A 12,344-nucleotide genomic window follows, 5' to 3' on the forward strand; every position below is an offset into this window, starting at 1 on the left:
GAACATCATGAATCTGAACCCAAAAAGGTGCCAAAACTAAAGGTACTTGTAATGGATCCTCCCCAATCGCAGTTTATAAAGAAGCAGCAAATGATTATTAAAAGTTCAAGGAGAACCTTTAAGAAGCCTATCAAGATTCATAAAATGAAAAAATTGAAACAAATACTTTTTTTTCCTCATATCTCGAATCTGAACACCCCTAACCGGATGGCATAAGTTAGCCAAAGTACTTTTCATTGCTGGAAAATGTATGATATTGGCTGTCAAAAAACAACCCATAGAAAACTCTCTCCCTCTTCTTCCCTACTCAGATCTGGTTGAATTTGAATAATTTCGTGTTCTTCTTCATTTATTGAGAGTTGAGCCAATGCGTTCTCCATGTTTGCAGGTGTAGAATCCCAATTTTTGTACCTTTCAATAGATCCAAGCCACTAAGCATGCACCTACGTCGCCTTGCAGAGGCCAGACTTCAAAGAACAAGCACTAACAAAAGAACGAAAAAACACCAAAGACCTAAAACTTCTTGCCAGCGGCGGCAGACAAAACCTTGCTAGGGTAGCAGACTAAACAATGCATTTAAATTTTTAATTTTTTTTTTAAGCAATGCAGAAGAGTGTTTAGAAGAATAAAAACACCGTGGGTGAATATTATTGGAAACTGGTGTTTCTAATATCGGTTTTAACTTAAAAGAAAAAAAAACAAAAATAGGCCATTTTCACTCTGAAAGCGATGCTTCAAGTTAAAAAATCTCTCCGAATTTCAAATTTAGGTAAGTTTCTTTCTTCTTATTTGTAAATTAAACGATCGTTCTCAGCATTAAGTAAACATCTATTTTCTCGCTGGTTTTACTTTTGCTTGTTGCAGCTGTACAATATGTGTAAAAAATTCTGTAATTTGTTTAATATACATTCAAATTCGCATCTTTTTACCTATATATATATATATATATATACATATATCTAAACTCTAACGTCTCTGTAAAAATCGGTAAACGAAATGAAAAAGCAAAAAGAAATTTGTTGGGGGTATTCATGACGCCAAAGCAATCCAATAACTTGCTGTGCATGTACTTGTTGGAGTGCCAATTATCCGTATCCATACCCATTGCTTGTCCTGAACTTCCCGAATTTCTGCCAACTGCATAATTTAATAAATTTCATGACTATCTTACACATTTCTCAATACAAAGCTTAAAGCAAGGATTTTTCTTTTTCCATTGAAATTCTGTTGCATGTTTAAAGTTGCTTGATTGTTGTGGATCCCAGAATGTTTTAATAGGAAACTTGAACAAAATAACGTAAAGAACTTCAGTTGAGTTTTTGCCTAGTCTGTGATGACATTTTCTAGATTGATTTTTTTTCTTTTGTTTGTTTGTATGAAATGTTCATGAAATGCATTATTTACCTTTTATGTCTGTGTTTTGGTTGCTTAGGATAATTATCAGATGTTAGAAAATTACAAATATGGATAAATTATGGTCTTGAATTGCTTACTCTGCCATCTCTTAGCTCGAAAATAGCTGAATTTTCAGAAAGTGGAATTGGTCTTGTAGAAGCAACCTGTCCATATTTGTAGAGATTTTAAAAATCAGTTTAACATCACTGTTGTTGTAGGCATGCAGGAGTAAGTGAATGTGGATGGCTGGATACTAACCTTTGGGTCACAGTTGCCATTCGAATAATTTGGGTTCTCCATTTTTGTTTGATGTTCAGTATCTTTGTCTCTATCATGCGGGGAACCACAGTTTTTCCATCTCCATGTCAATTGATCCATGTACCTTAGGTATACATTTCCGTCTGAACCTATCAAAAGCAGTTGATTGCCTTTGAAGAATGGACCAGGAGGAGCAACTAAGTTAACATCTTTGCATGGAGTGCCATGTTCTACCCAGATCCAACCATCCCATGCATTCCAGTGATATTCAACTAATCCACCATCTTCTGAAAGCATGAAAAGTGAACCTGTTAATGAAAAGAATGAAGGCCTTATGGCAGTTCCTGGCAACCTGGATAGAACCAAATGCTGAGATTGGTGATGCTCATGCCACAATTCAGTTACTTTGTTATACTGGTAGAGCCGACCATTTCTTCCAACAACAAACACTATATTCTCCCTAAAGATTTCTTGGTCTATTATGCATGCAAGTTTGGTTTCTGGAGGGTTTCGGCAGTATTTCCATTTGAACTTTCTCAGGGCAACCTACATGACATGTAAGGATGTTGGTTAGTGCAACACTTTGGAGCAAAGTAACGAATCTGAATCACTAGTTTTTGAAGACTAGATAATGGAATTATGTTATGTTAACGTTATATATCTTACTCTAGTTTATCTAGTAGTCAATTGCCCTTGACGCTGCCATATCATTCTGGATACTCAGAATGTGGCTCTTCTTAAGGTATAATTTGAAAATTTTCACTGTTAAGATGGTTTTAGGTATAATATGGTGAAAATGTGATAAACTGAGTCGGTACTTGAATATATAATTCAAGGCTTGTGTCTCTTATGGAAGAATTTCAGAAATGAAAAAGCAGCAGGCTTGTTATCTTTTCGTTTTGGCCTTTTATTTGTTTTTTCTTATAGGAGGAAAAGAAGAAAGAAAGAAAATCCTAAACGAACCATCTTGTAATTAATCTGTTTGCTTTTCAGATTTTATTTTATTTGCTACTTACTGTGAACTGAAGTAGTCTTCCACTTTTGCTCACAAAAAAGAGTGCATCTTCTGCTGTGACTTTCAGTTTACCATCCCAAGGAGGGCCTGCTGTAACTTGTGTTCCTTTCCTCATTGCAGTGCAATTTATCCATGCTAGGTCATTTCCGCTCCTTTCTCTTATAAGCAAGGTTCCATAAATGTCAACAAAAAATAAACTTCCATTGTAGTTTCCTAGGGAACCTCTCATAGGTGTTGAATGGTCGTGCCTTAACCAGAGCCATACATTTTCAGTGTAAAGATATTCAAACGTCAAACCCTCATCTGTTACCATAAAAAATGATACACCTGCTTGCATCATCCTCAGTCGGAAATTAGTGTTAGTCCAGTTATCTGGGAAACTGTATTCTTTTGATGTTTCTGCAAGGGCACTCCTGGATGTGCTTGGAGATAAGTACTCTTGTTGTGCTTTATTACCCTTTCTCCTTCTTGTCAGGGATCTTGTATTACCTGCATCGTTTGATTCATCTTTTATACCTGCTATGCAATTCATAGGTCCACGTTCTTCTGTACAATACTCAGCATTCCATCCTTCTGTCTCAGGCGCATCTAATATTGACCAGACATACTTAGAGGATACTTTTTTTCTCATGTTAAATTGATGTGTTGGCCCTGAATTCTCACCACCTAGGTTAGGCATATGTAACTCTGCAAGTCTACCGTCATCCAGTGCAAACAGGGTCCTGCCAAGTTGAAATCTTAGTCCTGCAATACCTCTAGCAGCTTTTGCATTTGGTGGATGCATATGATTCAGCCATGTTACTGAGATTTGGTTCTCTTGAGCTGTACCTGTCTTCACATGTAAAAGTTAAATTGAGGATCTACTGTGGTTGCCAGATATCAAGAAGACTGTAACTAGCAGGTAATAAACATGCATCATTATCTTAAGACTACATAATTTCATACATTTTTTTGAACTTGCTTAGAGGTCTCATATAAAAGCCATGAGTTCCCTGAACTACATGTGCATAAGAAAGGGCAACCTCATTTGTTTCCCTCAATGAGTTTACATGTTTTGCATGAGAAGTTGGTTCTAGGAACTTAAGATACTTATATTGTAGTTAGATATCTTTTTGTGGCTGAGATTTGAGTCTTCTTCATTATTCAGTTAAACTCACTGATCTAAAAGTTGCTTTTCGAAGTCATTTTGTAACTTATGTTACTTCTAAACTTAATGTTGGTTGCTTTATCATCTACTCCCTCGTTGACTTTCTAAAGTCTACTGTCACGGCCCCTTAACACATTTTTCCTTTAGTTCTTTTCATGATTCTTCAGCTTTATACTGATAAGTGAATTAACTGATATATATATATATATATATATGTATGATTATTTAGGGGGGACTAAGACAAATATTTAATTTTGAAGGCCACCTGGTATATGTATAGTCAGATTGTGAAAATATCTTAATATCATTGATTTCCATATTTGGCAGTTACCTTTAATCTTATTATTTCTTCTCTACTTTTTTTGGACTGTACTAGGTTCTCTCATGTCCTCAGATCATAACTGGTTTCTTGCAAGAACTACAATGGCCGTTCCTTAGAGTTAGAGGGATATTCAATAGAATTTAGACGTATACTCTAATGTGGCTTGGAATGAGATTGTTATTGATATCAATAACTAGATGTCTGAAAAAACAGTGTTATTTGAACTTAGGGTTAGTTTTGTTTATGGTTATGTTTCCAACATGGATATGTTCAGATTCTTAAATGTTTTTTTTCCAAGATAGATGAATATATGACAAATGCAGGTACTTCAAGAAAAATGAAGAATTGGAGTCACATAGCAAAAAAAAAGAAAAAAAAAAAAAAGAAAAAGCTATTTGGGGACCATTCAACTTAACCTTATAAATAACTAATATGTTTAAAGTTACCATTCAAGGAAGATTATCTATCAAGCTATTGATTTTTTTCCATTATTAAAGGAAGAAGAGAAGATTGCTGGTACTTTTTTTTGGAGAATCTCATGGATTCTTTAGGTGCAAATATTGTAGTGCTGTAAATCTATAATTGTTTCAAATTTGTAGGGATAGACTGATATTTTGAGATAGGATCCTGATTTCTTTCCTAGAATAACTATTGTATCATTTGGAATAAGAAACAATAAATATTTATGTTATCGGAGCTAGGTATTCCTAAAATCTTCTCTCCATTCATTTACAGCCTTTTGTTGAAACCTTAGTCTAAGAAAACTTATCAACCTTCATTGTTGAAACCTTAGTTCAAAAACCTATCTTCCTTCATTGCTGAATATCACCTTGAAAATGGCTAGAATCTGAAATAATTCCTCAAACACTTACTGAAATAGTCAATCAAATGGCGGACTACAGAATTTGAACCCTGCTTATCATCTCAATTGAAGAAACTATCTGCAGTGGTTACAAATTGTCAATGGAATCTATGTCATTAGTCTGCTCCAACCATAATTGATCCCAAGTTCAGTGCATGGGTTGAAGAAGATTCCTTGATTATATGGTGGCTTTTGATTTCTATAGATTCTAAAATAGGTGGACCTTTTATGTTCCTTTCAACTACTCGAGAAATATGGGAGGCAATAGGTCAATCTTATTCCAAGATCAATGATGTAGCCCTTATTTTTTGAGATCAAAACCAAAATATCAGCCACTAGGCGAGGTACATTCTTCAGCTGTAAATATAGTAGTGCTGTAGATCCATAATTGTTCCAGATTTGTAGGGATAGACTGATTTCTAGGGATAAACTGATTCTTTGGGATAGGATCCTGATTTCTTTCCTAGAGTAACTATTGTATCTTTGTATAAATAGAGGTACAAAGCTGTCATTTGGATAAGAAATAGCAAAGGTTTCTTCACTTTTTAATACTACTTGACTTACCTGAATGGTTTGGTATTCGATACTCAAAAACTGATCCGGTGGATGTAGTTAGAAACAATGAGATGAATGTTTCATTTGGTTCATCTTCCAGCAAGGGAGTAATAGATGTCAGGTGATGATCTTCTGGACTTTCATGATTTATCCATTTCCATTTCCGTTGATATAGTCGTCTCTCTACCAACTTACCTCCCTATATATCAAAGGAAGTCCATTAGACATGACATTAAATTTAGGATAATAGGATATGTATGCATTGTGTTATTAGTTTGTAATGCAGAGTACCTTTGTTAGGAGAAACAAGGATATAGAGTGATCTCCAATCAAGCCATGTACGGTGCACCCCATGAGTGGTATTAGAGAACCCTCTTTTGATGCATCTACACTCTTTAGATGCTTTTTCCATGATGGCCTTGAGTTCTTATCATATTCATAGAGATCACCTGCAGAACTATTGCACCATTTCATGTTTAACTAACTTTGGTGAATCTTAAAAGTGAAATAAACAACGGGTTATAGTTTATACTCTGATAGCAACATGCATAGACATTTGTGGCATTCACACATAACTCTTTCTTTTATACCTTAGGATCTTGTTTTGGAGAAGCATTTTATTTTATTGTGCATTCATTTCTCCATTTGACAATGCTTTATAATTTGGTTAAAAAATAGTCAGAAGTTAATGGCAAAATAACATTTGTGAAAAATAGTGGAATGTTCCACAAAATATTTTAGCTTTTGACTATCTTTGAGTCAAATTTGAAATAGCAGTAAAATTGCACCTGCACCTGTTCAAAGTTGAGCTGTAAATTTGATCCATCATCTTAAGTAGAGTAGGAATATTGAACCTTATACCAAAACTAATAACATATGCCTTGTTAGACTAAAGATTTTCAATATCTCTTTGCTGGATAAAAAGTAAGACTAGAGTATTTTGGATGTTTCTGTACTTCTGGAGAGAAAGGGAGAGCACCTTATTGTATATACAACTTCTGCTCTAATTCTAGCTGCATCAGCAATTGCTGCGACATCTGCTCCTGGTGGCCGGCCATGATTCTCCCACCTGCTCTATATTTACAATTACAACACATAAGCCATACTGTATATTAGAGTCTGCTATTGAAATCTGAATCTCATTTATAGACTGGCATATAAGAATTGAGTCATCAATGGTAGCAACGAATGAAGTTCTCTATTTGCTTTAAGACTTTGAAAGGAAAAGGTTTCTACCTTGGAGGTTCAACCTCGCTGAGTTCTAGCAACAAGCCGTTCTTTGTGCAGAAATAAACTCTCCTAAATTGAGTTCAGAAAAAACAACGAAACTGTTAGTAGTGGGAAATTGCTTACATAATGCAATGAAATTTGATCACGCCCCTCTATCATGTGTTATTCCCTGAAACAAAATTCTTGATGTTGAATTAATGTACTTACTGTCCATCATATGAAACAGTACTGGACTTTATTTGAATCACTGAACTCTGTTCTGCTTCTTCATTTGTACTTTGATTGAATGCAGGTTTGAACTCCACCCATATTGGTTGCGAGTTGTCACCGAGTTGCATCTGAAAAAAGGAAGATAAATCAGCCTATAATAACAAGGAACCCTTGTGGTCACAATACAAGTACGTGCCTTTTGCAAGATTTTATGTGTTATATTATTCTGGCTACGGATTCAAAAAGTTGAGGATGGGGTTTTAAAGTATTCTAACCTAAAATAATAGAAGTGGACAATTTACTCTGAAATCGTTTGTTTTCAGGATTTTAAGAAGTGAGCTTTTTTGGGTTTGGTATGTTGGTTAATTTTCAGACATGTTAGACTGAAACTTTGCTCCTTTCTGTTTCAGTAAATTGATTATCATTTGAGCTACAGAAGTCCAATTGAGGCGATTCAAGATGTGTTGAGAAGCAAATTGAAAGAGCTACAAGTTGAAAAAGGCAACTTAGGCTAACTCCACTTGGATCAAACACAAGATCATGTCAAAATTCATGTGCTGTTTTTGGTCGAGGTTTTGAGTTCATTAGGGAATATGAATTCATGTAAAATTTACCCCCCACCCATGCACGCATCACACTATCCCTCTCTCCTCCCTTTCGTGTCCAACCATACTGTTGAAGTATGTGTTCTGTATTGGTGTCAGCCTTGTTACCTGTTAGCTATGATTGAAATCTATCTTTATACCGGTGGAGTTGTGCCTGAGGCTCTCCATTAATGTTTTACATATTTCAGAAATACCGTTGGCCCATTGGATTCCTTTCCTACTTCTCTTTGTTCCAAAATAATTGAAATTTGGCTTCATGGTTTTCTATATATGCATGATCATCAAAGTCGTTCTATGTGCATGCTATATTTCTATTCTGTAGCTCTTATGGACATTAAAATACTCATCAGAAGATTGTATAAACTTTCTAATAACTGGCACATACATGGGAGAGAAAATGATCCAAATATAGTTTAGTTGAAGTTTACTTTATTCGTTACCATAGGAAGAAATTCATCTCATCCAAATTTAGGATAACCAGAAGTTTTCACTATGCAATCCTGTAAAGTTCATACTATTTCATCTAATGTAAAATTTAAAACAATTGGTATTTAGTGGTACCTGGTATAGATTTCCTTCCTCTGAGATGGCAAGAATTGTCTGGTTGACTATCAAGACTGAGACTGCAGAACCTGCGGATAGATGCAAATCATGTGGTGCTATAACCCACTGAACTCCATTCCAGAACCTCTCATAGATAGACCCACTTCCACCAGTGACCCAAATGGATGTATCAGACATTTTAGTCAAGGAGATTCTTTTTCTTTGAGGCAAATTTGCATAAGAGTTTTCATCTAGTCTTCCAATATTACCATCCTTCATACTGTTGTTGTTTTGGTTAGAAGCATCTTTTTCGTTTCCTAAGTTTTCTTCTTTGGTCCCTTTTGTTTGATCAATCAAACCCACTTTATTACAGTTATCGTTAACACAAGATACAAGATCAAAAGGAAGTTTCACTTCAACCCATCTGTTGGATTGCTCTTGAAACTCCCAGAACCGATCTGTTTCCTGCTCGAATTGCCTAGTCGTTTGTTGAACAAACTGTTTGCACAAAGAAGCAGAAGTGAAAAAGGCAAGATAGCTTATTGACAAAAGGACCCAGATGAAAAGTTTTAAACGGAATATAAACATGGCAGCTGAAGAACCTTAGAAAAGGGAAGATGAAGCTAGGTATAACAGAACTCTACCAAACTAAGATATTGCTGATTTTGTCATAAGCAAAATTAGGTTGGTTTTTTACAGTTTGTGGTGCCCCATATGGACCCCTTAGGCAAAAAGGCTATCGTAAAGTACTTAGAGGACACTACAGCTGCTCCTTTCATGGCCTCTCTATTGCCACGAGTGCCTGAGAAAGAAGATCATGGCAGCGGGGGCCCATGGAAGATGGAGTAGAGAAATAGTTACAGCTATCCCTATATTGCCGGGCATCTTTATCAGTAAACTCGCAGCAAAGTCAAGCTTCTACGTTTGTTTTGGTTAGCTTGTTTTTCTACTCTGCGTTTGTTGTTGCAGTTAGTGATGCTTTTTTCTTACCTAATGACATAGAATTTGTGTCACTCTTGTAATAATTCGTTGCCATGTTTAAAGTTTAAACAGTACGGTTAAACATGATGTTGGAAAATATCTTTGGCTACTTTTATGAAGTAAATCCTGCTCCTGAAATTCTATACTAACGCTTAGATTTGTTCATGTTTCTTACATGTTTGCTCAGTGATCAAATGAGTTTACAACTAAAGCCACTTGGTCAATACATGGGGCGGGGGTCCACTACCGTCCTTCATTATTTGGTTCCAAGGATATAAATCATCAAAAATTTTTATAGTTAGATCGAATGGTAAAGAGTTTGATGTCTTTAAGTAAGGTATTCAATTCGATTTTTATTTATGAAAAAAAATCATCGAAAGATATTTACCCCTTTCGTTTAGAGGTCTGATCCTCAATTTAATCAGAACTTAATGATTATCGAATACTAAGGGTCTCAGAATAAAAAAAAAAAAGAAGAGTTTCCAAGCATGGAGATCATGAAAAGCTTTTTCCATTGGTTTGAGTGGTTAAGAACTTGATGTTTTTTAAGTAAAATTTTAGATTTTAAATTTTGTAGATGAATAAAATAATATTGAAAAAAATTTACTTTATATTTAGAGATTTAATTTAACTCGACTTTAAATTTAACTACAACCTAATGTAATTATTAGATCACAAAACGTGAAAAAACTTTGATTGAAATTCCTTTATATTTTCATTTAACTTGTTGGATGGGAGTCTTGGCATGTGTCAGCTGAGGTATGATGTTACCAAATTTCTATGGTCATTGGTAAATGAAAGTGACTCATCACAAGTTGGGTTTATTTAATGACATGAATTTTCTTGCCCGCTTCTTTCAAAATAGTTTCATTTTACAATACAAATATGAGATAATAGATACATGAGGGGTGTGAGAGCTGTCATCATCCATGCATGGTCCACATATCATGATTGGCCTTTTCAATTTTGGTAGCTGAGATGTGAAGTGAACCCCCTTATGGCACAAACCATGTAGTGGGTACTGAATATTCAATTGATGTTTTGAATTCCAATAGTAGGGTTCATTCACCATTCATGATTGGGGAAGGTGCCAAGAAATGGGGTCTATAAGGCCTTGGGTTAATAATAATAATTATTATTATTTATGTGTATTAATAATGTATAAACTAATTACTTCTATCAAAGAATTAATTATAAACTAATTGCATATGATGGTAGGTGTGGCACTTGTTAATATTTAAGTCTACTGTGTCTGATTATATATGTGCATGCATATAAGATATTAGAGCATTGAAATTAGCGTTTGATTATATGAAAAATGTTCAAAGAGAATATCTATTAGGTAGATATGAGATTAGTTGATTCCAACTCCAAATAACATCAATTTTGAATTATAAAAAGATATGCTCCTAAGAAAATATAGAATTTGACTGACAGCCACTTTTATTTAAAGAGAAAAACAATTTGATTTCTCTAATTTAATTATGGTTGATGATTCAATTCCTTCTCAAACGATTGATGTAAACTTGGAAAAAAAAAAGTAATATATTTGTTAGGTTTTTTTTTAAAGTGTTATAAGGACATGATGGGTCTCAAACTTAAGTACTCAAGACTCAAAACTTTATTAGCATAGAAGTTAAGTAATGCCAAAAATAGAGTAATTTTAGGTACTAACATAAAATAGACAAAATTTATTTTTAAAAATATGACCTGATATAAAAATTAACATCAACATGATAAATTATTAATATAGCAAAATTTATCGAAAGATATAATATTTCAATTACAATTATGAATTATGAGAATGACATAAATACAACATGATTAGGTCATATATGTTTTTAAATAATGATATCTCAAAAAAAAAAACATAACAACTTTGTAGGCCGTCAAACTATTTTTAAAAATAACATGAGATTTTTATATATATTTTTATTTAAGTGTGATTGATTTCTTAAAAATTTGTCATATTTAATAAAATATTAAAATAAAATAGAATTCATTAAAATAAATTTTGTTATGCATGCAAAAATAAAAATAAAATTAATTTGAGAGTATAGTCGTGTGTGAAGAAGATTACGACACTTTTATAAGAAAAATTATCAATAAATCACGTATTATTTGAAATCTTGAAAAGAATTTAATGTTGATATTTAAAATAATTTTTTCTAAAAATAAATTTATCTTATTTCAAATATTCATTTTCAATGAATAAATATCAAATGCTCTTTTATTATCTTGATCAAGATATGATAATTTATTATTACTTGAAAATATTACTAACATCAACTCAATTCGAATAATTTTAGAAGACAATACAATATGATTTAGATATAGTGAATTCCACAACTCAAATTCAACCCTCACATCAGACAGATCAATTAATTTAATAATTTCTAAAGTCTTTCACAATTACAAATCATTCATTTTCAGTATTTACATATCATTAAAGCGGATACTTTTCATACCACACAAATATATATTTCTTTTCGAAGACTTATTCAATTGTTTCACAGATCATACTCAATTCTTAATCCCTGTACTTCTCAATACTTTATCTTAGCCATACTTATTATAGATTAATAGAATTTATTCATATATTACCATAAAGACGGGCATTCAAATCTTACAAGGCATTCTTGACAGATTACACCATACAGGCTAAACAAAACACGCTATATAGACATCATACATAATCTCATTATTGTCCCGATGGACTTCACAGAAGATGCCATAGGCCTTTACCTCATGGTTTTATACAAAGTTTCATGTGTCGCAATCTGCCATTTCGATTTATACACTATCAAAGGCTATGCCATGAACATATATACAATCATATCACATTATGCCAAGGGTATTAATCACACGGTCTTATACACGTTCATGTATCACTATCAAACTTTCCAGTCTCATCTTACTGAAGGCCACACCATGAATGGCTCCAATTCATACCACGTTACCATGGGCTTCTAGCTCATGATCTTACACTTAATTTCAATACGTGACATGCCAATCTAGTTAGCATTATAACTACCCTACCAAAGGCTTCACAATAGGACATTTCTCATTCTTACTTACCCAGATGATCGTATTTTTTATTGACATTCTTTTCGCACCAAAACTATACCTGCACGCTTACCAGTTAATATTATTCTCAACAAGAACTTTACACATTGTAGTAATACATACTTCATCCTTACTATGATCCCACATTTACTGAT

At 33.7% G+C, this 12,344-nt stretch overlaps 1 protein-coding gene and 1 long non-coding RNA gene across 2 annotated transcripts; one reads left to right on the forward strand and one right to left on the reverse strand.

Annotated features, from left to right (window-relative positions):
• Positions 1-168: 168 nt before the first annotated feature.
• LOC108454481 (uncharacterized) lies at positions 169-7,863 on the forward strand. Its single transcript, XR_001866723.2, has 4 exons — positions 169-769; positions 1,614-3,569; positions 7,077-7,182; positions 7,405-7,863. It is a non-coding gene; the product is annotated as an uncharacterized LOC108454481 (long non-coding RNA).
• On the reverse strand, positions 765-9,220 carry LOC108454480 (uncharacterized). Its single transcript, XM_017752956.2, has 10 exons — positions 8,161-9,220; positions 6,992-7,122; positions 6,791-6,853; positions 6,534-6,623; positions 5,846-6,011; positions 5,564-5,753; positions 2,670-3,496; positions 1,654-2,199; positions 1,494-1,559; positions 765-1,137 (listed from the first exon to the last, which is right to left on the reverse strand). Exons 1-10 carry the CDS (start codon positions 8,728-8,730, stop codon positions 1,030-1,032), a joined length of 2,757 nt encoding a protein of 918 aa, XP_017608445.1. The 5' UTR covers positions 8,731-9,220; the 3' UTR covers positions 765-1,029.
• Positions 9,221-12,344: the final 3,124 nt, after the last annotated feature.

Source organism: Gossypium arboreum, chromosome 9 (assembly GCF_025698485.1).
Source record: "Gossypium arboreum isolate Shixiya-1 chromosome 9, ASM2569848v2, whole genome shotgun sequence".
In the NCBI taxonomy this organism is placed as follows: domain Eukaryota; kingdom Viridiplantae; phylum Streptophyta; class Magnoliopsida; order Malvales; family Malvaceae; genus Gossypium; species Gossypium arboreum.